The 20,154-nt window shown below is 48.0% G+C and overlaps 1 protein-coding gene across 1 annotated transcript in view; it reads right to left on the bottom strand.

Moving 5' to 3' along the window:
- OXCT1 (3-oxoacid CoA-transferase 1) overlaps positions 1–20,154 on the bottom strand; it is a 59,211-nt gene that overhangs the window by 25,498 nt on the left and 13,559 nt on the right. The window contains exons 6-13 of the mRNA XM_073682036.1: positions 20,048–20,154; positions 17,341–17,401; positions 14,429–14,536; positions 14,058–14,172; positions 11,458–11,552; positions 11,175–11,223; positions 10,459–10,531; positions 10,284–10,359 (exon numbers count right to left, since the gene is read on the bottom strand). Coding sequence (XP_073538137.1) covers positions 10,284–10,359; positions 10,459–10,531; positions 11,175–11,223; positions 11,458–11,552; positions 14,058–14,172; positions 14,429–14,536; positions 17,341–17,401; positions 20,048–20,154 — 684 coding nt within the window. The remainder of the gene's footprint in view (positions 1–10,283; positions 10,360–10,458; positions 10,532–11,174; positions 11,224–11,457; positions 11,553–14,057; positions 14,173–14,428; positions 14,537–17,340; positions 17,402–20,047) is intronic.

Raw genomic sequence — 20,154 nt, 5'->3', positions numbered from 1 at the left:
AGGGCCAACCGCACCAGTATGAGGTCTCACAAGGGGTCTGAGGATCTCACCTCGGTACCTTATGGCAGTCAGGCTACGTCTGGCGAGCACATGGAGGGCGGCGCGGCCCTCCAAAGAAATGCCACCCCACACCATTACTGACCCACTGCCAAACCGGTCATGCTGAAGGATGTTGCAGGCAGCAGATCGCTCTCCACGTCGTCTCCAGACTCTGTCACGTCTGTCACATGTGCTCAGTGTGAACCTGCTTTCATCTGTGAAGAGCACAGGGCGCCCGTGGCGACTTTGCCAATCCTGGTGTTCTGTGGCAAATGCCAAGCGTCCTGCACGGTGTTGGGCTGTGAGCACAACCCCCATCTGTGGACGTCGGGCCCTCATACCACCCTCATGGAGTCGGTTTCTAACCGTTTGTGCAGACACATGCACATTTGTGGCCTGCTGGAGGTCATTTTGCAGGGCTCTGGCAGTGCTCCTCCTGTTCCTCCATGCACAAAGGCGGAGGTAGCGGTCCTGCTGCTGGGTTTTTGTCCTCCTACGGCCCCCTCCACATCTCCTGGTATACTGGCCTGTCTCCTGGTAGCGCCTCCAGCCTCTGGACACTATGCTGACAGACACAGCAAACCTTCTTGCCACAGCTCACATTGATGTGCCATCCTGGATGAGCTGCACTACCTGAGCAACTTCTGTGGGTTGTAGAGTCCGTCTCATGCTACCACGAGTGTGAAAGCACAACCAACATTCAAAAGTGACCAAAACATCAGCCAGAAAGCATTGGTACTGAGATGTGGTCTGTGGTCCCCACCTGCAGAACCACTCCTTTATTGAGGGTGTCTTGATAATTGCCAATAATTTCCATCTATTGTCTATTCCATTTGCACAACAGCATGTGAAATTGATTGTGAATCAGTGTTGCTTCCTAAGTGGACAGTTTGATTTCACAGAAGTTTGATTTACTTGGAGTTATATTCTGTTGTGTAAGTGTTCCCTTTATTTTTCTTGAGTAGTGTATATTATTACAGGTTATCAGCACTTGTTTCTGTGATGGGATGTTGATCCAGAGAACTAGTCTGATTGCCAAATGTGGAATTTTTCCTTAACATGGAGCAATTAGCATCTGCCTCATGGGGCTTTTGCCTCCCCCAGATAAACATTTTAGGATATAGATTTAACTCGTCGGACTTATGTCTACCTTCACCCCTAAACACTATGAAACTATTAGAGGTAGGGGAGTTAGTGACAGTCTCTCATAGAGACTGAATTGTTTTATTCAATTTCTCTGTCCATTAATTTTTATTCATTGTAGCTGCTATAGAGATAACACCATACATACATACATACCGTACATACATACAATACAGGCAGGAAGTGTGTGCTCCAAAATGGCCGCTCCTATACAGACAATACAGGAAGTGTGTGCTCCAATATGGCCACCTCTATAAAGACAATACAGGAAGTGTGTGCTCCAACATGACCGCCTCTATACAGACAATACAGGAAGTGTGTGCTCCAATATGGCCGACTCTATACAGACAATACAGGGAGTGTGTGCTCCAATATGGCCGCCTCTATACAGACAATACAGGAGGGAAGTGTGTGCTCCAATATGGCCTCCTCTGTACAGACAATACAGGAAGTGTGTGCTCCAATATGGCCGCCTCTATACAGACAATACAGGAAGTGTGTGCTCCAATATGGCCTCCTCTATACAGACAATACAGGAAGTGTGTGCTCCAATATGGCCGCCTCTATACAGACAATACAGGAAGTGTGTGCTCCAATATGGCCGCCTCTATACAGACAATACAGGAAGTGTGTGCTCCAATATGGCCGCCTCTATACAGACAATACAGGAGGGAAGTGCGTGCTCCAATATGGCCAGCTCTATACAGACAATACAGGAGGGAAGTGTGTGCTCCAATATGGCCAGCTCTATACAGACAATACAGGAGGGAAGTGTGTGCTCCAATATGGCCTCCTCTATACAGACAATACAGGCAGGAAGTGTGTGCTCCAATATGGCCGACTCTATACAGACAATACAGGAAGTGTGTGCTCCAATATGGCCGCCTCTACACAGACAATACAGGAAGTGTGTGCTCCAATATGGCCGACTCTATACAGACAATACAGGAGGTGTGTGCTCCAATATGGCCTCCTCTATACAGACAATACAGGAGGTGTGTGCTCCAATATGGCCGCCTCTATACAGACAATACAGGAAGTGTGTGCTCCAATACGGCCTCCTCTATACAGACAATACAGGAAGTGTGTGCTCCAATATGACCGTCTCTATACAGACAATACAGGAGGTGTGTGCTCCAATATGGCCTCCTCTATACAGACAATACAGGAAGTGTGTGCTCCAATATGGCCGCCTCTACACAGACAATACAGGAAGTGTGTGCTCCAATATGGCCGACTCTATACAGACAATACAGGAGGTGTGTGCTCCAATATGGCCACCTCTATACAGACAATACAGGAAGTGTGTGCTCCAATATGGCCGACTCTATACAGACAATACAGGAGGTGTGTGCTCCAATATGGCCTCCTCTATACAGACAATACAGGAAGTGTGTGCTCCAATATGGCCGCCTCTACACAGACAATACAGGAAGTGTGTGCTCCAATATGGCCGACTCTATACAGACAATACAGGAGGTGTGTGCTCCAATATGGCCACCTCTATACAGACAATACAGGAGGGAAGTGCGTGATCCAATATGGCTGCCTCTATACAGACAATACAGGAAGTGTGTGCTCCAATATGGCCGCCTCTATACAGACAATACAGGAGGGAAGTGTGTGCTCCAATATGGCCACCTCTATACAGACAATACAGGAGGGAAGTGTGTGCTCCAATATGGCCGCCTCTATACAGACAATACAGGAAGTGTGTGCTCCAATATGGCCGCCTCTATACAGACAATACAGGAGGGAAGTGTGTGCTCCAATATGGCCACCTCTATACAGACAATACAGGAGGGAAGTGTGTGCTCCAATATGGCCGCCTCTATACAGACAATACAGGAGGGAAGTGTGTGCTCCAATATGGCCGCCTCTATACAGACAATACAGGAAGTGTGTGCTCCAATATGGAAGCATCTATACAGACAATACAGGAAGTGTGTGCTCCAATATGGCCTCCTCTATACAGACAATACAGGAGGGAAGTGTGTGCTCCAATATGGCCGCCTCTACACAGACAATACAGGAAGTGTGTGCTCCAATATGGAAGCATCTATACAGACAATACAGGAAGTGTGTGCTCCAATATGGCCTCCTCTATACAGACAATACAGGAGGGAAGTGTGTGCTCCAATATGGCCGCCTCTACACAGACAATACAGGAAGTGTGTGCTCCAATATGGCCGACTCTATACAGACAATACATGAAGTGTGTGCTCCAATATGGCCACATCTATACAGACAATACATGAAGTGTGTGCTCCAATATGGCAGACTCTATACAGACAATACAGGAGGGGAGTGTGTGCTCCAATATGGCAGACTCTATACAGACAATACAGGAGGTGTGTGCTCCAATATGGACTTCTCTATACAGACAATACAGGAAGTGTGAGCTCCAATATGACCGTCTCTATACAGACAATACAGGAGGGAAGTGTGTGCTCCAATATGGCCTCCTCTATACAGACAATACAGGAAGTGTGTGCTCCAATATGACCGTCTCTATACAGAAAATACAGGAGGGAAGTGTGTGCTCCAATATGGCCGCCTCTATACAGACAATACAGGAAGTGTGTGCTCCAATATGGCCACCTATATACAGATAATACAGGAGGGAAGTGTGTGCTCCAATATGGCCGCATCTATACAGACAATACAGGAGGGAAGTCTGTGCTCCAATATGGCCGCCTCTATACAGACAATACAGGAGGGAAGTGTGTGCTCCAATATGGCCGCCTCTATACAGACAATACAGGAAGTGTGTGCTCCAATATGGCCGCATCTATACAGACAATACAGGAAGGAAGTGTGTGCTCCAATATGGCCGCCTCTATACAGACAATACAGGAAGGAAGTGTGTGCTCCAATATGGCTGCCTCTATACAGACAATACAGGAGGGAAGTGTGTGCTCCAATATGGCCTCCTCTATACAGACAATACAGGAAGTGTGTGCTCCAATATGGCCGCATCTATACAGACAATACAGGAAGTGTGTGCTCCAATATGGCCGCCTCTATACAGACAATACAGGAGGGAAGTGTGTGCTCCAATATGGCCTCCTCTATACAGACAATACAGGAAGTGTGTGCTCCAATATGGCCGCATCTATACAGACAATACAGGAGGGAAGTGTGTGCTCCAATATGGCCGCCTCTATACAGACAATACAGGAGGGAAGTGTGTGCTCCAATATGGCCGCCTCTATACAGACAATACAGGAGGGAAGTGTGTGCTCCAATATGGCCACCTCTATACAGACAATACAGGAGGGAAGTGTGTGCTCCAATATGGCCGCCTCTATACAGACAATACAGGAAGTGTGTGCTCCAATATGGCCGCCTCTATACAGACAATACAGGAGGGAAGTGTGTGCTCCAATATGGCCGCCTCTATACAGACAATACAGGAAGTGTGTGCTCCAATATGGCCTCCTCTATACAGACAATACAGGAACTGTGTGCTCCAATATGGCCGCATCTATACAGACAATACAGGGAGTGTGTGCTCCAATATGGCCGCCTCTATACAGACAATACAGGAAGTGTGTGCTCCAATATGGCCGCCTCTATACAGACAATACAGGAAGTGTGCGCTCCAATATGGCCACCTCTATACAGACAATACAGGAGGGAAGTGTGTGCTCCAATATGGCCGCCTCTATACATCCAATACAGGAGGGAAGTGTGTGCTCCAATATGGCCACCTCTATACAGACAATACAGGAGGGGAGTGTGTGCTCCAATATGGCCTCCTCTATACAGACAATATAGGAGGGAAGTGTGTGCTCCAATATGGCCACCTCTATACAGACAATACAGGAAGTGTGTGCTCCAATATGGCCGCATCTATACAGACAATACAGGAAGTGTGTGCTCCAATATGGCCGCCTCTATACAGACAATACAGGAGGGAAGTGTGTGCTCCAATATGGCCGCCTCTACACAGACAATACAGGAAGGGTGTGCTCCAATATGGCCTCCTCTATACAGACAATACAGGAAGTGTGTGCTCCAATATGGCCGCCTCTATACAGACAATACAGGAGGGAAGTGTGTGCTCCAATATGGCCGCCTCTACACAGACAATACAGGAAGTGTGTGCTCCAATATGGCCTCCTCTATACAGACAATACAGGAGGGAAGTGTGTGCTCCAATATGGCCGCATCTATACAGACAATACAGGAAGTGTGTGCTCCAATATGGCCGCCTCTATACAGACAATACAGGAAGTGTGTGCTCCAATATGGCCGCCTCTATACAGACAATACAGGAAGTGTGTGCTCCAATATGGCCGCCTCTATACAGACAATACAGGAAGTGTATGCTCCAATATGGCTGCCTCTATACAGACAATACAGGAAGTGTGTGCTCCAATATGGCCGCCTCTATACAGACAATACAGGAGGGAAGTGTGTGCTCCAATATGGCCGCCTCTATACAGACAATACAGGAAGTGTGTGCTCCAATATGGCCGCCTCTATACAGACAATACAGGAAGTGTGTGCTCCAATATGGCCGCCTCTATACAGACAATACAGGAGGGAAGTGTGTGCTCCAATATGGCCGCCTCTATACAGACTATACAGGAAGTGTGTGCTCCAATATGGCCGCCTCTATACAGACAATACAGGAAGTGTGTGCTCCAATATGGCCGCCTCTATACAGACAATACAGGGAGTGTGTGCTCCAATATGACCTCCTCTATACAGACAATACAGGAAGTGTGTGTTCCAATATGGCCTCCTCTATACAGACAATAGAGGAAGTGTGTGTTCCAATATGGCCTCCTCTATACAGACAACACAGGAAGTGTGTGCTCCAATATGGCCTCCTCTATACAGACAATACAGGAAGTGTGTGTTCCAATATGGCCTCCTCTATACAGACAATAGAGGAAGTGTGTGTTCCAATATGGCCGCCTCTATACAGACAATACAGGAAGTGTGTGTTCCAATATGGCCGCCTCTATACAGACAATACAGTAAGATTTAGAATTAGAAACATCTAGAAAAATCTTCTATTATTAAATAGTTTTGCATGAGCGCGCCGCCTGCTCTCCTTCTTCCATTATACTGTATATGTGTTTCCTGTGCTCAGTCTTTCATGCGGTGTGCAGCAGCTCGCAGCCCATGACGGACCCCGCAGTGACCCCATCTCTGGTGCTGTGGAGTGAGCAGCACCACTGTTTTCCTCAGCCGGTCCATGACCTTCTCTGACGGTGTCACAGATACGTCCCCTGCTGCTCACCGCCGGCACCTGATAGAGGAACGCCAGACAACACAAGCGAGCAACCGCCGGTACGCCGATATCAGCTCTGGACCCCACCACACACAGACCTGCTAACCCTTTCCTCGACTTTCCTTTCCAGACCAAAGTGGGGGAAGGGAAATTACAGAATTCAAGGGACGGTGTTTATAATATCAGATATTTAGAGAAGTAACACACAAGACTGCTGGATTGATATACTGGGTGCTCGCTCGCTCTGGGGTTTCCATGGTAGCATGTTGGTAACTGAAGGTCACATGACAAAAAAAAAATCCATTTACCACCACGGCAACCCCAGAGCAAGCACATTCCACTTTTTTTTCGTACCTGCGATTTTAAATGCTCTAAATTTTCTTCTTTGGTTATTAAAATTATTTTTCTTTCATTCAATTCATTTTTATGTTTGTATTTTTTACATTTTTGCCGGTATCAAGGTAAAATGTAAAGGGAAAAAAATAATAATATTTGTCTGTTTTCCAGATATAACACTCAAAATGCAACTAAAATAAGGTTTAGATATTTGTACACTGTACTGTATTTATCAGATACTATTTTTTTCTTTTTGTAAATTTTGGTTCAATTCATCTTTAATCATTTTTTTTTCAGCCTTCTGCCTGCACAGCAGAGCTCATCTGGTCACCTAGGACCCAGCAGCTCACACACCTCCGCTGTCTTATCCCGTCTGTCTGTCTGTCTGTCTATCCAGGAAATCCCGCGTCGCTCATTGGTCCGGCAGCGGCCAATCAGCGCCGCGGGATTTCAGAAAAAAGATGGCGGCCGTTAGCAGCTCATCTGCGGGACGGAGCTCAGCGGCGATGCCGCGAGGCGCTCATCTCCCGGCCGGTACCAGCAGAAGGACCCCGACCGCCGGACCCATCTGCGGGACGGAGATACAGCCGGGAGATGAGCGGCACGAGGCGCTCATGTCCCGGCCGGTAGCAGCGGAAGGACCGCCGGCGTCGCTGACATCCATGCGGAAGGGAGGACCGGGGAGCGGCGCTGCGGGTCGGGATACTTCTGCTGCGAGCGCCCGCTCATGTCCCGGGTTCTCGCAGCAGAAGTAGCCGCACAGGCAGCGCCGCTCCCCGGTCCTCACCAAGACGATTCGATGATTGGTCGCGGTCTTCGGACCCGACCAATCACTGATCTTAGCGCAAAAGTTAAATACCGCTCTGCTGATTGGTCGCGGACGCTGCCCGCGACCAATCACCGATTTGGGCACCAAATTTAAATATCGCCCGCGACCAATCAGCACAGTAGTGGTTAACTTTAGCCGCAAGATCAGTGATTGGTCGCGGACCAAGACCGCGACCAGTCAACGATTTGTGCGGCACATTTAAATAGCGGCCGCGACCAATTAGATGTCAGCGCCGCTCCCCGGTCCTCCCTTCACACCCTTGCCGCATGGATGTCAGCGGCGCTGCCTGTGCGGATACTTCCGCTGCGAGAACCCGGGACATGAGCGGGCGCTCGCAGCAGAAGTATCCCGACCCGCAGCGCCGCTCCCCAGTCCTCCCTTCACACCCTAGCCGCTGATGTCCCCACAGTATACGCATGGTGTTACAAAGATCCGGACATTTGTGTTAAAAATCGCTGATTGGTCGCTGGCGGTGCCCGCGACCAATCACCGATTTGGGCGCCAAATTTAAATATCGGCCGCGACCAATCACCGATCTTGGCTCCACATTAAACACCGCTGTACTGATTGGTCGCGGCCGCTATTTAAATGTGGCGCCCAAATCAGCAGAGCGGTGTTTAACTTTAGCGCCAAGATCACTAATTGGTCGCGTGCGGAGAGCGCGACCAATCAGCGAATCGTATTGGTGAGGAGCGGGGAGCGGAATCGTATTAGTGAGGACCAGCGGTGTTTAAATGTGGAGCCAAGATCGGTGATTGGTCGCGGCCGATATTTAAATTTGGAGCCCAAATCGGTGATTGGTCGCGGGCAGCGCCAGCGACCAATCAGGGATTTTTAACACAAATGTCCGGACCTTTGTAACACCATGCGGATACTGTGGGGACATCAGCGGCTAGGGTGTGAAGGGAGGACCGGGGAGCGGCGCTGCGGGTCGGGATACTTCTGCTGCGAGTAGTCGCTCATGTCCCGGGTTCTCGCAGCGGAAGTAGCCGCACAGGCAGCGGCGCTCCCCGGTCCTCACTAATACGATTCCACTCCCCGCTCCTCACCAATACGATTCGCTGATTGGTCGCGCTCTCCGCAAGCGACCAATCACCGATTTGGGCGCCGCATTTAAATAGCGGCCGCGACCAATCACCGATCTTGCCGCCACATTTAAACACTGCTGTGCTAATTGGTCGCGGACGCCAGCCGCGACCAATCAGCGAGCTTGGCGCCAAATTTAAACAACGCTCTGCTGATTGATCGCGGTCGCTGGCCGAGATCAATCAGCAGTATTGGCGCAAAATTTAAACAACGCTCTGCTGATTGGTCGCGGCCGTCAGCCGCGACTAATCAGCGATTTTGGCGCCAAATTTAAACCCCGCTCTGCATCGCTCTGCTGATTGGTCGCCGGCCGCGACCAATCAGCAGTATTGTCGCCAAATTTAAACACCTCTTTGCTGATTGGTCGCGGTCGCGACTAATCAGCGAGATTGGCGCCAAATTTAAAGGCTCTGCTGATTGGTCGGCGGCCGCGACCAATCAGCAGTATTGGCGCCAAATTTAAACACCGCTCTCCAGTCATCACTAACACGGTTCGCAGATTGGTCGCGGCCGCCGCCCGCGACCAATCACCGATATTGCCGCCAAATGTAAACACCGCTTTGCAGATAGGTCGCGGTTGCCTAACGCCAAATTTAAACGCCGCTCTGCTAATTGCGCCCCGTCGGCCGCATACCTATTCTAGAATACCCGATGCGTTCGAATCCGGCCACCATCTAGTACATATATATATATATATATGCAGTGTCTGTGTATACAGCGAACAGGAGGACAAAAACATACGAGTCTAATTTCACATGGCTATAATCATTTTTTAGATTGTCATCTTTCATTGATGCATTTTTATTCTATCATCAGATGTTTGAAAGATTAAAGATAGATGTTATTTAATGAATATATTTTAGAAAAATAAAATTATTTTTCTGTATGTGTTTGGGTTGGATATGGATGATTGGTATAATTATAAAGTGTAGTTCAAGTCTTTGTGAAGCCCCAGAAGAACAGAAAACATTCTCTATTGAAGTTTAGATTTTTTTAATGCATTTTGTAGACTTTTGTCATTTTTTCATGATTTTCGTCTGTGTGGCTTGGTTCCACATGAGCCAAATTTCACCTGCCTATAATCATTTTTTTAGATTGTCATCATTCATTGATACATTTTTATGCTATCATCAGGTGACAAAATTTGGATAAACGTAATTTAATGAATATATTTTAGATACCAAAAAATCTTTTTATGTATGTGTTTGGGGTGGACATGGTTGATTGGTATAAATATAAAGTGGAGTTTAAATCTAGCCAAGCCCCAGAAGAAGCCGCAGTGGTGAAACGCGAGTTGGGCTTTACTTGATTGTTTTTTATAGATATTTTGTAAGTACAAAAAAAAAAAGAACAACAAACCTCTTCTGGGAATCCAGCTTAGATGTGGACTCACTGGTCGCTGAATCTGAATCTCTCAGCTAAATCCTTAGCTGAAACCTGCAGCGTAAATGAAATGCTGCACCGCGGGTCAATGTCAGCTGCAGATTTGCTTTCCAGAGTGTGTAAGAGATGTCAGTGCAATAATCAGGACCGAGCCCCCCCCGGGCATCCATCACACACTGCAATAACGCAAGTCAGCGCTAGAGCATGGGCGGTACTCACAGGAATCATCCAGTTGGCCAGATCTCCGTATTTCGACACCTGCATGGCGCCCAACATCGTCAAATCCACATGTCCCCTATGTGGGAAAGAACAGGGGGAAAATTAGAAACGTCGTAGTGTCGCTCCTTTCTCTGTCTACTAAGCAGAGTAGGTGACATGGGTACAGACGGCTCACCCTCTAATCATAGCGAAGGAGTCGTCACTGGAGAAATACGCTGCTCCTGGAAGAACGGTCACTGTCTCTTTACCTAAAAGAAAAGGCAGCCAATAGTATACAGCACTCATACAAGAAAGCATTACTCATCCCGTTACATCCTGTATTATACTCCAGAGCTGCACGCTCTATTCTGCTGGTGCAGTCACTGTGTACATACATTACATTACTGATCCTGTACTCATCCCGTTACATCCAGTATTATACTCCAGAGCTGCACTCTCTATTCTGCTGGTGCAGTCACTGTGTACATACATTACATTAATGATCCTGTACTGATCCCGAGTTACCTCCTGTATTATACTCCAGAGCTGCGCTCACTATTCTGCAGGTGCAGTCACTGTGTACATACATTACATTACTGATCCCGAGTTACATCCTGTATTATACCCCAGAGCTGCACTCACTATTCTGCTGGTGCAGTCACTGTGTACATACATTACATTACTGATCCTGTACTGATCCTGAGTTACATCCTGTATTATACTCCAGAGCTGCACTCACTATTCTGCTGATGCCGTCACTCTGTACATACATTACATTACTGATCCTGAGTTACATCCTGTATTATATTCCAGAGCAGCTCTCACTATTCTGCTGGTGCAGTCACTGTGTAGATAAGATCCTTTATTTTATTCCAGAGCTGCACTCACTTTCGTAAACTGAACTATTTGTACCTGCATTGATGAGATCGGGGTCCACTTCATCCTTCGTGGGGTACGGGCCCTGGAAACAGATGTGCATTATTACTATTCAGTCTGTTATATTCGGCCTCTATAACCCTGCAGCTTTGCGGTTACAGCAGGGAGGTAACTAGTCTTGCTGTGCTGCACCCTCCTCCCTCTCGCAGCAGAATCAGCAGGACAATCTTATGGATATTGGCAGGTTTGGTGACTTTGCTTTAAGGTGTACGGGCGCTTTAAGAAAACAATGAATAAAAATATAAAAGGTGTGACGTACCAAGCCCAGGACGCCGTTCTCACTCTGCAGGTGAACGGTGATGTCTTTCTTGATGAAGTTACTGGCCAGATTCGGAATTCCAATGCCCAGATTTGCTGGAATGTCTGTAGTCAAGGTGGAATAATGACACAATGACATTACAATATCACTGTGAGATACCCCGGAGAGCGAGCACTAGGAGGCGGCACTATTACACCGGGTGTGAGCACTAGGAGGCGGCACTATTACACCGGGTGTGAGCACTAGGAGGCGGCACTATTACACCGGGTGTGAGCACTAGGAGGCGGCACTATTACACCGGGTGTGAGCACTAGGAGGCGGCACTATTACACCGGGTGTGAGCACTAGAAGGCGGCACTATTACACCGGGTGTGAGCACTAGGAGGCGGCACTATTACACCGGGTGTGAGCACTAGGAGGCGGCACTATTACACCGGGTGTGAGCACTAGAAGGCGGCACTATTACACCCGGTTTGAGCACTAGGAGGCGGCACTATTACACTGGGTGTGAGCTCTAGGAGGCAGCACTATTACACCGGGTGTGAGCACTAGGAAGCGGCACTATTACACCGGGTCTGAGCACTAGGAGGCGGCACTATTACACCGGGTCTGAGCATTAGGAGGTGGCAATATTACACCGGGTGTGTGCACTAGGAGGCAGCGCTATTACACCGGGTGTGAGCACTATAGGGCAGCACTATTACACCGGGTGTGAGCACTAGGAGGCAGCACTATTACATCGGGTGTGAGCACTAGGAGGCAGCACTATTACACCAGGTCTAGCACTAGGAGGCGATTAGTGTGAACAGGAGCTTTGGTCTCATTTTACTCCCAGAATTCTGAGATCCATTTCCGAATATATCTGGAGAGAGAAAGTTTTAATTGAAACAGAATTCAGAATTGCAGGAATAGAGACGAGCGAGAGCAGCGAGCAGACCCCGATCTCAGGAACGAAAAATCCCTTGTGGGGGATAAACTGTAAAAACCTCCACAACCATCACAACAGTATCCACCACCACATCCAGCAACATGACAACCCCCGCAACAAACACTGCCACATCCAGCACCACCACAACAACAACCACAACCGTCACCACCTCAGCCATCACCACAACCTCACATGTTTTTTGGATCTGTTATTCTGTACCCGGGATCTAGCAATGGCGTGTTCAGATCCCATTGTGGGACTTAAAGGGATTTTTAAGATTTTTCACAAAAGTGTGCAGTCACTCTGTGTGACTGGAGACGTGTGGATCCGCGCAGTGAATGAGGTCAGTATTTTCCGGTGCTGGCGGTGAGACCGGGCAGTCATATGACGGCTAGTACGAGACATGCATACTTCCAGCCACATTCACTATCCAATTGCTTAGATGCCTCGGTCGCTTTTGGATGCAGCATCTAAGGGGGTTAATCAGCTGGGATTGATACTAGAATCCGATCACACCGGCTGTAGGTGTGTGTGTGTGTGCTGTGTAATACAGCCTGCATCTGCCATGTATAGGGCGGGCTCGCTCCTGAGCTTGGTCCATAAAATTCTCTCTGGCTTCTGTCATATGGGAGCACCATACCGGGACCCAAGACCTCCAGTTTATGGTGCACAGCTTTGGTCTATTCCATGTGGTCCAACAAAAGGAACTTGCAAAAAAAGTTATTAAAAAAAATCATCTTTCGGCATGTGTCGGGTGTGACGACTGTTTTTCTTCTTAATTATGCCAGACATAAATTCAGTAGGCCAGGAGTCGTATGTTTTTATCTTTATGTTGACTTTTGAATTTATGTGTTTTCTTTGGTTGGTCAACACAGGCTGTTATTTGAATAAGCCCGGATGTTGACACTTGAGTTGATATTTACTGCAACTTATTGTCTGCTAGTTTTGCAAGACAGAGACTTTGGGTCTTTGAACAATGGATGTTTGCTAGATATGTTAATTACCATTGTTTAAGTCCATGCAGCTTGTTGACTTGCATTGTTTGCAAGTCAACATTGGGGGGGTGAGCTGTGGATACTCCAGCACTGTGAACTAATATAATGATCCCTGACTCTTGACCTTTGAATGATGACCTGTGAATGATGGCTTGAAAGGACAATTGTGAACTAAACTAAACTAAAAAGGGGGTCTCTGCGTGTGTTCTGAGAGACTCTACAGGATGTCAGCTAAGGGGACCCCGGCTCCAGCTGGGGAACTACAGATCTGCTCCATTGACCATTTCTGAACCTTCAGATGACTTGAAGAATCCAGGTTGGGACATTCAGATCATCTGGCCACAGACCCCACTGCTCTCGGCTAGTTTTCCAAGCTTGTCGTTACCTCCTCTCTTTGGGTGCCCGCCAAAAGCGGGGTGGCCCTGGAAGCCCCGAAGTCGCAGCTGCTCTATTCCCGGCGGGCCAGAGGAAGGATGAGACACTGTCATTTGCACCATCTTGGTTTTTGCTCGGACTATACGTTATTGTTTGCTGGTGGTTCAATCAATTATTGCCACACTATTTTACCCTCACCCTGTGTTTTCTGAGTGGTATTAAGCCCATGGGAGACCCCAGTGTCTCCACATCGGGCCCCTGAGGTTGAGGTACGCAGCATGAGCCCCCCACATAAAGGATACCATACATCCCATCCTGGAACTCCAGGGCGGCTCGTCTGATGATCCGCTGTCTCACAAGGTCAGACTCTTTCTTCGGTTTCGGCGCGGCGTTTTCAGCTTTCTGTATCGTGAGCCTCTAATGAAGACAGGAAGGCGAAGGCTCGTATTAATCCGTGGAAGGGAACAGACGCCATTAGCGCAAGAACAAGTGGTCAATGCCAGACGAGGTCGCGGACCAGACCTGAGCCAGCCGGGAAATAATGAGCCGAGCTCCTTCCCGCCATGATCAGAGGAGACCATGATGACAAGACGGTGGCCGAGAACATTGTGTCCGTGGCCCGTTATATACCAGCCATGATCTAATGAGCCGGGGGACTACAAACGGATCGCACCTCTATTTTTTTCTGATAGTTGTCGCCCTTAATGATCCGATCCACGTAGATGCTGGCAATGTGGATGTCTTCTGGGGCAAAACTTCCGGTGTCCACGATCTCCTCCACCTGAAAGCATCAAATGTGACACAAAAAAAAAAAATCACAACACGAGGAAGGAATAATAAGAAGGAAAAAAGCAAAGGAGGCGCGAAGGCATGGTAAAGACCCCGAATCTACAGCTGGGGCTCCGGCACTAGGGTAATAACACAGAGTGCACAACCTCCGGGAGCTGCCGTACAGCCCCCAATGTACGGAGACTTTCAGATTACCGGAAAAACATAGCAAACTGTTCAACGACATAAATCTTAAAACACAAAAGCAAAAAAAGGAGCAGAAGATTTGCAGCCGGCTTCACATTTCCAGCCGCATGCATCGCCCTCCGGGGGCCGCCCGGCTTTCACCAGACAATTGTTTATTAGCTCCTGTCGCATCGCGTCTCTACGACTCATCCTCATCATTTATCATGTTCAGGTCTCTCTCTAATCAGAATATCCAGCAGCATTTGTGTATACAGCTCCTAGCAGAACTGTGTCTCCACGGTAACAGACAACAAAAGAACCCTGTGCAGTCTGATCCCGCAGCCGTCATCTTACATCTGTCATCTACTATTACCTTTATGCTGGCATGACGACGGGAAGAGATGGATCAGAATACGTGGAGTTTGTCTGCAGTGTTACCATGGAAACACACAGATCTGCATAAGAGCTGCAGACACAAAACGGTGGGAGATTAAACATATACAGTACAGACCAAAAGTTTGGACACACCTTCTCATTTAAAGATTTTTCTGTATTTTCAGGACTATGAAAATTGTACATTCACACTGAAGGCATCAAAACTATGAATTATCACATGTGGAATTATATACTTAACAAAAAAGTGTGAAACAACTGAAAATATGTCTTATATTCTAGGTTCTTCAAAGTAGCCACCTTTTGCTTTGATGACTGCTTTGCACACTCTTGGCATTCTCTTGGTGAGCTTCAAGAGGTAGTCACCGGAAATGGTTTTCACTTCACAGGTGTGCCCTGACAGGTTTAATAAGTGGGATTTCTTGCCTTATAAATGGGGTTGGCACCATCAGTTGTGTTGTGCAGAAGTCTGGTGGATACACAGCTGATAGTCCTACTGAATAGACTGTTAGAATTTGTATTATGGCAAGAAAAAAGCAGCTAAGTAAAGAAAAACGAGTGTCCATCATTACTTTAAGAAATGAAGGTCAGTCAGTGCAAAAAATTGGCCAAACTTTGAAAGTGTCCCCAAGTGCAGTTGCAAAAACCATCAAGCGCTACAAAGAAACTGGCTCACATGAGGACCGCCCCAGGAAAGGAAGACCAAGAGTCACCTCTGCTTCTGAGGATAAGTTTATCCGAGTCACCAGCCTCAGAAATCGCAGGTTAACAGCAGCTCAGATTAGAGACCAGGTCAATGCCACGCAGAGTTCTAGCAGCAGACACATCTCTTCAACAACTGTTAAGAGGAGACTTTGTGCAGCAGGCCTTCATGGGAAAATAGCTGCTAGGAAACCACTGCTAAGGACAGGCAACAAGCAGAAGAGACTTGTTTGGGCTAAAGAACACAAGGAATGGACATTAGACCAGTGGAAATCTGTGCTTTGGTCTGATGAGTCCAAATTTGAGATCTTTGGTTCCAACCACCGTGTCTTTGTGAAAAGGTGAACGGATGGATTCTACATGCCTGGTTCCCACAGTGAAGCATGGAGTAGGAGGTGTGATGGTGTGGGGGTGCTTTGCTGGTGACACTGTTGGGGATTTATTCAAAATTGAAGGCATACTGAACCAGCATGGCTACCACAGCATCTTGCAGCGGCATGCTATTCCATCCGGTTTGCGTTTAGTTGGACCATCATTTATTTTTCAACAGAACAATGACCCCAAACACACCTCCAGGCTGTGCAAGGGCTATTTGACCAAGAAGGAGAGTGATGGGGTGCTACGCCAGATGACCTGGCCTCCACAGTCACCAGACCTGAACCCAATCGAGATGGTTTGGGGTGAGCTGGACTGCAGAGTGAAGGCAAAAGGGCCAACAAGTGCTAAGCATCTCTGGGAACTCCTTCAAGATTGTTGGAAGACCATTTCCGGTGACTACCTCTTGAAGCTCATCAAGAGAATGCCAAGAGTGTGCAAAGCAGTCATCAAAGCAAAAGGTGGCTACTTTGAAGAACCTAGAATATAAGACATATTTTCAGTTGTTTCACACTTTTTTGTTAAGTATATAATTCCACATGTGTTAATTCATAGTTTTGATGCCTTCAGTGTGAATGTACAATTTTCATAGTCCTGAAAATACAGAAAAATCTTTAAATGAGAAGGTGTGTCCAAACTTTTGGTCTGTACTGTACATAAGTAGCAAATATGGACATAGGCCTTGAAGAAAGGGTCTTCAAACTGCTAGAGTGCCAAAAATTAGAGACCACCTTATGATGCAATGATTTGTGTATACAGCTCCGATGCAGATCTATGTGTCTCCATGGGCATTAAGTAGAGAACGTATAGCAGTACATGCAGACTACATGTGGGTTGTTTGTAGTCTGTTACCATGGGGACACATAGATCTGCATAAGCGGCCCTGCTGAGAGTTGTAGTACATGGAAAGGAGTTTTTTCGAACCACCAAGTTTTGCCCAGATGATTAAAATAGTCAAAAAAATAAAAATGAAATATTCCTCTGTTAATCCCCCTGTCATTCAGATACTCCCTGTCTGTCTCCTGACTATCACACGTGACCCCTGCAGACAATCACCGATCTCAGCAGTCACATAGGAGAACAGCACGTGATCAACTGCAGGGAAGTAATCAAAGAGCGGCTGAACGTACGGCGCCATGTAAGGAGGCAGCCGGCACTCACCTCCACCACCGTCACTTTGGCGGCTTTACACATCGGCTGGTTGAAGTTTCTCGCCGTTTTCCTGTTTAAAAAAAAATAATAATAATTACATTACAGCGAGGTCCACGGCCGGATCATGTCAGATGCAGCAGAGCTGAGTTTGCTGCGCAGGTCCGCACCGCTTCTACAAAGCCGAGCAATTCTGTAATGACACAACAGGGTGTGCACCTTCAGGATGGACTGTGGGGGGCGCTCATGAGACAAGTCCTTTGTGGAGGTATAATGGGGTCACACTCAGCCTGCTGTCATATCAGAATGGGCCTGGCACATGTGAAGACAAGTTGCCATCTGTACCTATAGGCGCCATCTGTATCTATGTATTTTTGGGTCGGCCCTGGTAGATAAAGCCGCCATGTTCTCCGCGCTCGATCAGACACATTAACAAATCAATGCCTGGAGCGTGCGAGGAGCAGATTGTGCTGCAGGCGGCTGTCAGGGGGGTGAAATCAGGAGCAGCAAAAAAAGATGAAAGCTTCACTCTATGTCTGACGGACGGAGCAATCAGGCTGCAGAGCGGGCAGGTGGGTGACATAATGCTGCCAATAGCTGCACCATGCCGTCACATCTGTCCCAAGGAAAAAGCTCTATTCACTGCGGCACAAAAGTTTAACTGCACTTCAAAACTTTTGTGATCGGGGGGGGGGGGGGAAATCGAGGGGCTGAGACTCCAACGATCACTATGATCAGCAGCCGAGCACCGCTCATCCCCGAGCCTGAAGGCCTCAATATAGCATTCATTTATTTCAGCAGTCGGCGCAGATCTTGGCATCCAGACCTCCATAATCACTATGAGCTTCAGACGAGCGTTGCTCACCCCACAGCCTGAAGAAGGGCAGAGATCTCAGCATGTAGAGCCCACCGATCACTATGATCAGCAGCCGAGGACCGCTGACCTCAGAGCCTGAAGAAGGGCTCAATACAGAATTCCTTCATGTTAGTGATCAGCACAGATCTCAGCATGTAGACCCCACCGATCACTATGATCAGCAGCCGAGGGCCCTTGACCTCAGAGCCTGAAGAAGGCCTCAATACAGAATTCCTTCATGTTAGTGATCAGCAGAGATCTCGGCATGTAGACCCCACCGATCACTATGATCAGTAGCTGAGGGCCGCTGACCTCAGAGCCTGAAGAAGGGCTCAATAGAACGTTCCTTCATTTTAGTGATCAGCACAGATCTCGGCATGTAGACCCCACCGATCACTATGATCAGCAGCCGAGGGCCCTTGACCTCAGAGCCTGAAGAAGGCCTCAATACAGAATTCCTTCATGTTAGTGATCAGCACAGATCTCAGCATGTAAACCCCACCGATCACTATGATCAGCAGCCGAGGGCCCTTTACCTCAGAGCCTGAAGAAGGCCTCAATACAGAATTCCTTCATGTTAGTGATCAGCAGAGATCTCGGCATGTAGACCCCACCGATCACTATGATCAGTAGCTGAGGGCCGCTGACCTCAGAGCCTGAAGAAGGGCTCAATAGAACGTTACTTCATTTTAGCGATCAGCACAGATCTTGGCACCCAGACCCCACTGATCACTATGATCAGTAGCCAATCACCGCCCACCTCCGGGCCTGAAGAAGGCCTCAATACAGCGTTCCTTCATTTTAGTGATCAGCACAGATCTCGGCATGTAGACCCCACCGATCACTATGATCAGCAGCCGAGCGTTGCACACCCCACAGCCTGAAGAAGGGCTCAACAGAGCGTGCCTTCATGTTAGTGATCAGCACAGATCTCGGCATGTAGACCCCACCGATCACTATGATCAGCAGCCGAGCGTTGCTCACCCCACAGCCTGAAGAAGGCCTCAATACAGCGTTCCTTCATTTTAGCGATCAGCACAGATCTCGGCATGTAGACCCCACCGATCACTATGATCAGCAGCCGAGAATTGCTCACCCCACAGCCTGAAGAAGGGCTCAATAGAGCGTTCCTTCATTTTAGCGATCAGCACAGATCTTGGCACCCAGACCCCACCAATCACTATGATCAGCAGCCAATCACCGCCCACCTCCGGGCCTGAAGAAGGCCTCAATACAGCGTTCCTTCAGAGGTTGAGATCTCTTATGACACAATGACTGATGCAGCGCACAGGTGGGAAAATAAATTCGGATTGGTTTCTCTATCTGGCAGTCTAGTTAAGTCTATAGCCATCTTTTGTGGCACAGACATAAGCCCAACACCATTGCTGGGGAGACAACAAATTTAGAAACCCCCCCGCAATCAGAAACATCACCTGGGAAAACGGTCCACTGGCTAAACATATCCCCTGCAGTGGCCACTACTGGAGAAATATGGCATTACACTCTGCCTTTCCACCTCCCGCTTGGTCTTCTAATGGTAGATATTCTGGCATCATCCAGATTCTACGACCCCTGATGGCTATGGAGTTCGTCCATCATCCCTCCCCTCCTTTATTCCTCTGCCCGCAGGGAAATATTTTGTCATGATGACATCATGGCAGCCATAGACTCTTTACAGCAGGATGCTTTACTGCAGCCTGTGACATCATCAGCACAGTCAGATAACCCCGCCCCCTGTGTCAGATTCTGATGTCATAACATAGACTGGGTATTAAAGGAAAACACCAAGGAAAACAGATACAGTCCCTTTAACGTGGCCTTGTCCATCCTCCTGTGACGGCTGCGTCCAGCTCATGGCTGTACCTGAATACCACGTTCCCGGCGCGATCCGCTTTCCATGCTTTCACCAGTGCAAAGTCTCCAGTGATGGAGTTCTCCATAACAAACTGGCGGCCATTAAATTCCTTCAC

The sequence above is a fragment of the Phyllobates terribilis genome, unplaced genomic scaffold (assembly GCF_046119375.1).
Source record: "Phyllobates terribilis strain yellow unplaced genomic scaffold, ASM4611937v1 Scaffold_1__5_contigs__length_1240528914, whole genome shotgun sequence".
Lineage (NCBI taxonomy): Eukaryota > Metazoa > Chordata > Amphibia > Anura > Dendrobatidae > Phyllobates > Phyllobates terribilis.
Note: the sequence above shows the minus strand (reverse complement) of the source record. Positions and strands in the feature narration are given on the sequence as shown.